At 39.2% G+C, this 3,375-nt stretch overlaps 1 protein-coding gene across 1 annotated transcript in view; it reads right to left on the reverse strand.

Moving 5' to 3' along the window:
- Nucleotides 1–3,375, reverse strand: part of LOC103679222 (eukaryotic translation initiation factor 2 subunit 3, Y-linked) — a gene marked incomplete at its 5' end in the record, with an annotated part of 21,485 nt that overhangs the window by 7,768 nt on the left and 10,342 nt on the right. The window contains 1 exon segment of the mRNA XM_008708730.2: nt 2,224–2,396. Coding sequence (XP_008706952.2) covers nt 2,224–2,396 — 173 coding nt within the window.

A 3,375-nucleotide genomic window follows, 5' to 3' on the forward strand; every position in this document is an offset into this window, starting at 1 on the left:
AGAGTACTCAAGGGGGAAAGTCGGATGAGAAATGGGGTATTTGCAGTCTCAAAAGTTCTCCACAAATATGGATTAGTTTCAAGCATGAAAAGAGAAACTTTGTTACAGACTCCCTGATGGCATGAAAACCCCACACTGTAGGTGTTACTAGATGTCCTGTGTGCTTCTGGAATGTGGTTTTTTGTTTTGTTTTTAAGATTTTATTTATTCATTTGAGACAGAGAGAGACGGAGAGAGTGCACAAGTAGAAGGGAGAAAGAGAAGTAGATTCCCTGGTGAGCTGGGAGCCCTATGTGGGGCTTGATCCCAGGACCCAGAGATTGTAACCCGAACCAAAGATGGCCACTTACGAACTGAGCCACCCAGGTGTACTCTGAATGTAACTCCTAAGAAGGACACACCACCACCTTTAGAGCATTTTGGTCTTGAACATAAAACCTCAATTTAATAAGGGAAACTGAGTGGCTTTTATTGTTTAAATGTCAATTCATGTTAAGATAAAGAAAGGCTAAGAAAGTTCCCTATAAAAAAGACTATAGGAACAAAAGGGAAATGAAATGTGTGATTCTGGGTTGAAGCAAGGAAAATGCAATGAAGAACAATATTGACACGAATGTCAAAATTGGAATGTGGAGTGCAGATTTTAGTATTTTGTCAGTGCTAAAATTCCTGAACCGGTTACAGACACTATCGTTATTCTTAAGATAATACATACGGAAATAATAAGAGGTATAAATTATGTAAACTAATACAGTCGTTTATCTTTTTATTTTTTTTAAAGATTTTTATTTATTCATTTGGGGGAGAGAGAGAGAGAGAGGACGAGCAGGGCCGAGGGACACAGAGGGAGAGGGAGAAGCAAACTTCCCACTGAGCAGGGAGCCTGATGCGGGGCTCGATCCAAGACCCTGGGATCATGACGTGAGCCAAAGGCAGACGCTTAATGGCTGAGCCACCCAGGTGCCCTGAATTGTTTGATTTTATACAGATGTGTCTGAGATTAAAGGAAAGCTAGTTGCAGTATCTGGAATAAAAACTGAACTATACAGGCTTACAAATCAGGGTTGGAAATACAGATTTCCAGTTATACAAACATGCCATGAAAACTACTGAATTCAAGAAAAAGCAACAAAACAAGTTGGTGACGATGTGAAGAAAAAGGAACCCTCTTACACTGCTGGTGGGAATGCAGGCTGGTACAGCCACTCTGGAGAACAATATGGAGCTTCCTCAAAAAGTGAAAAATAGAGCCACCCCATGACCCAGCAATTGCACTAGTAGTATTTTACCCAAAAATATGAATTCAAGGGGATAGATGCACCCCAATGTTTACAGCAGCATTATCTACAATAGCCAAACTATGGAAGCAGTCCAAAGTTTCATCCAACATGGATGGAGCTAGAGTGTACTGTGCTAAGTGAAAAAACAGAGAAAGACAGTATTCCACTCATATGTGGAGTTTACAGATTTATGAAACAAAATGAATAAGCAAAAGCAAAAAGAGAAAGGGGCACCTGGGTGGCTCAGAAGGTTAAGCATCTGCCTTCAGGTCAGGTTATAATCTCGGTATCCTGGGATCAAGCCTGCTTCTCCTCTGCCTCTGGGCCCCTCTGCCCTGCTCGTTCTCTCCCTCTCTTTCTCTCAAATAAATAAAAATGATGGGCTCCCTGCTCAGTACGGAGTCTGCCTCTTCCTCCCCTCCGCTTATGCTCTCTCTTTCTCTCAAAAAAAATAAATAAAATCTTAGGAAAAAAAAAAAAGGAAAAAGAGACAAAGCAAGAAAATAGATCCTTAACTCTGGAGAACACACTAATGGTTACCAGAAGGGTGGTGGAAGGGAGGATCGGTCAAATAGGTGATGGGGGTTAAGGAGTGTACTTGTGATGGGCAGTGAGTACTATACAGAATTGCTGAATCATCATATTGTATACCTGAAACTAATATAACACTGTTAACTCCACCACAATGAAAACGTAAAAACATTTAAGAAGAAAGGAAAAGTGTGCATGACTGCTTGTATGTATACCATCAAGAACATACCACAAGAAAATGAGCTGGTTTTTTTTAAGTCTATTCTTTTTTTTTTTTTTTTGTAATCTCTACACCTATTATGGGACTCAAACACAAAATCAAGAGGCACATGCTCTTCTAACTGAGCCAGCCAGGTGCCCCTGCTGTTTTTCTTGACCCTGTGACAGATAACGGCAAAATGGAAAAACTTACCGCCAATGTTTCTCAACTCTTCGGCTAAGGGCAATTTTTTCTCCCACTTCTGTGCACACAGGATTAGTGAGAACTATTTTACCCAAATCAGCCTTGACTGCACTCACTCTTCCTCCTGTTGACAGGGACCCTATGTTCACCATAAGCACTTCATTCTTAGATAGCTTTTGCACCTAAGAAAATTAAGGAAAAAACAAAAACATTAAATTAATTAAAGCGTTTTCCAATACAAAGTGAGAATTTATCAAATACTTCTGGAAAAAAATTAATTATAAAGGAAAAAATTCTTTTTTTTTTAAGATTTTATTTATTTATTTGACAGAGACAGTGAGAGAGGGAACACAAGCAGGGGGAGTGGGAGAAGGAGAAGCAGACTTCCCGCTGAGCAGGGAGCCTGATGCGGGGCTCCATCCCATTACCCTGGGATCATGACCCAAGCCGAAGGCAGACGTTTAACAGCTGAGCCACCCAGGAGTACCCAGGAAAAAAGAAATTCTGCACAAATTACACCTGAAGTATATATATACTACAGGTGTCAAAGCAAAACGCTTATCTAGCACTAAATGAACATACACATTATCTAACATTAAAATAAGCTACTAAAACTAACACAGATCAATCAAACTCTTAAAATGTGAAGATGCTTGTGACAGAGAGGCTTTACACAATTTCTTGAAAGGGGCAGCAAAACAAGAATAATACAATAGTTAAGTGGGTTTGGAAGGTCTAATTCCATTAACGTAAAGCAAGTACTTAAATTTTCTGGATTCTGTAAAATGGGTAGCACCTACTACATTACTTTAGATGTTTTATTTTTAGTAGTTACACATATAATTATTGGAATTACTAGCCTCTGTACTACTTACTGCTGTTGTCTATGCTTACAACCTAATGCTCAAATTCAGATCAGTGTTTTTAAGGTCTTCATAGTTCATTAAAAGTTAGACAGTACATCTTTATTAAAGGAACTCCCCCCAAAATGACAAATGTAAGTTTTATTTACTTATTATTATTTAAAAAAATTTATTTATGTATTTGAGAGAGAAAGAAAGCACGCACATGAGCGGGGAGGGGCAAAGGGAGACGGAGAGAGAATCTCAAGCAGATTCTGCACTGAGTGTGGAGTCTGATTGGGGCTTTATCTTCCAACAC

This window comes from Ursus maritimus (genome assembly GCF_017311325.1).
Source record: "Ursus maritimus isolate PB19 chromosome Y unlocalized genomic scaffold, ASM1731132v1 scaffold_Y3, whole genome shotgun sequence".
NCBI classification, from domain to species: domain Eukaryota; kingdom Metazoa; phylum Chordata; class Mammalia; order Carnivora; family Ursidae; genus Ursus; species Ursus maritimus.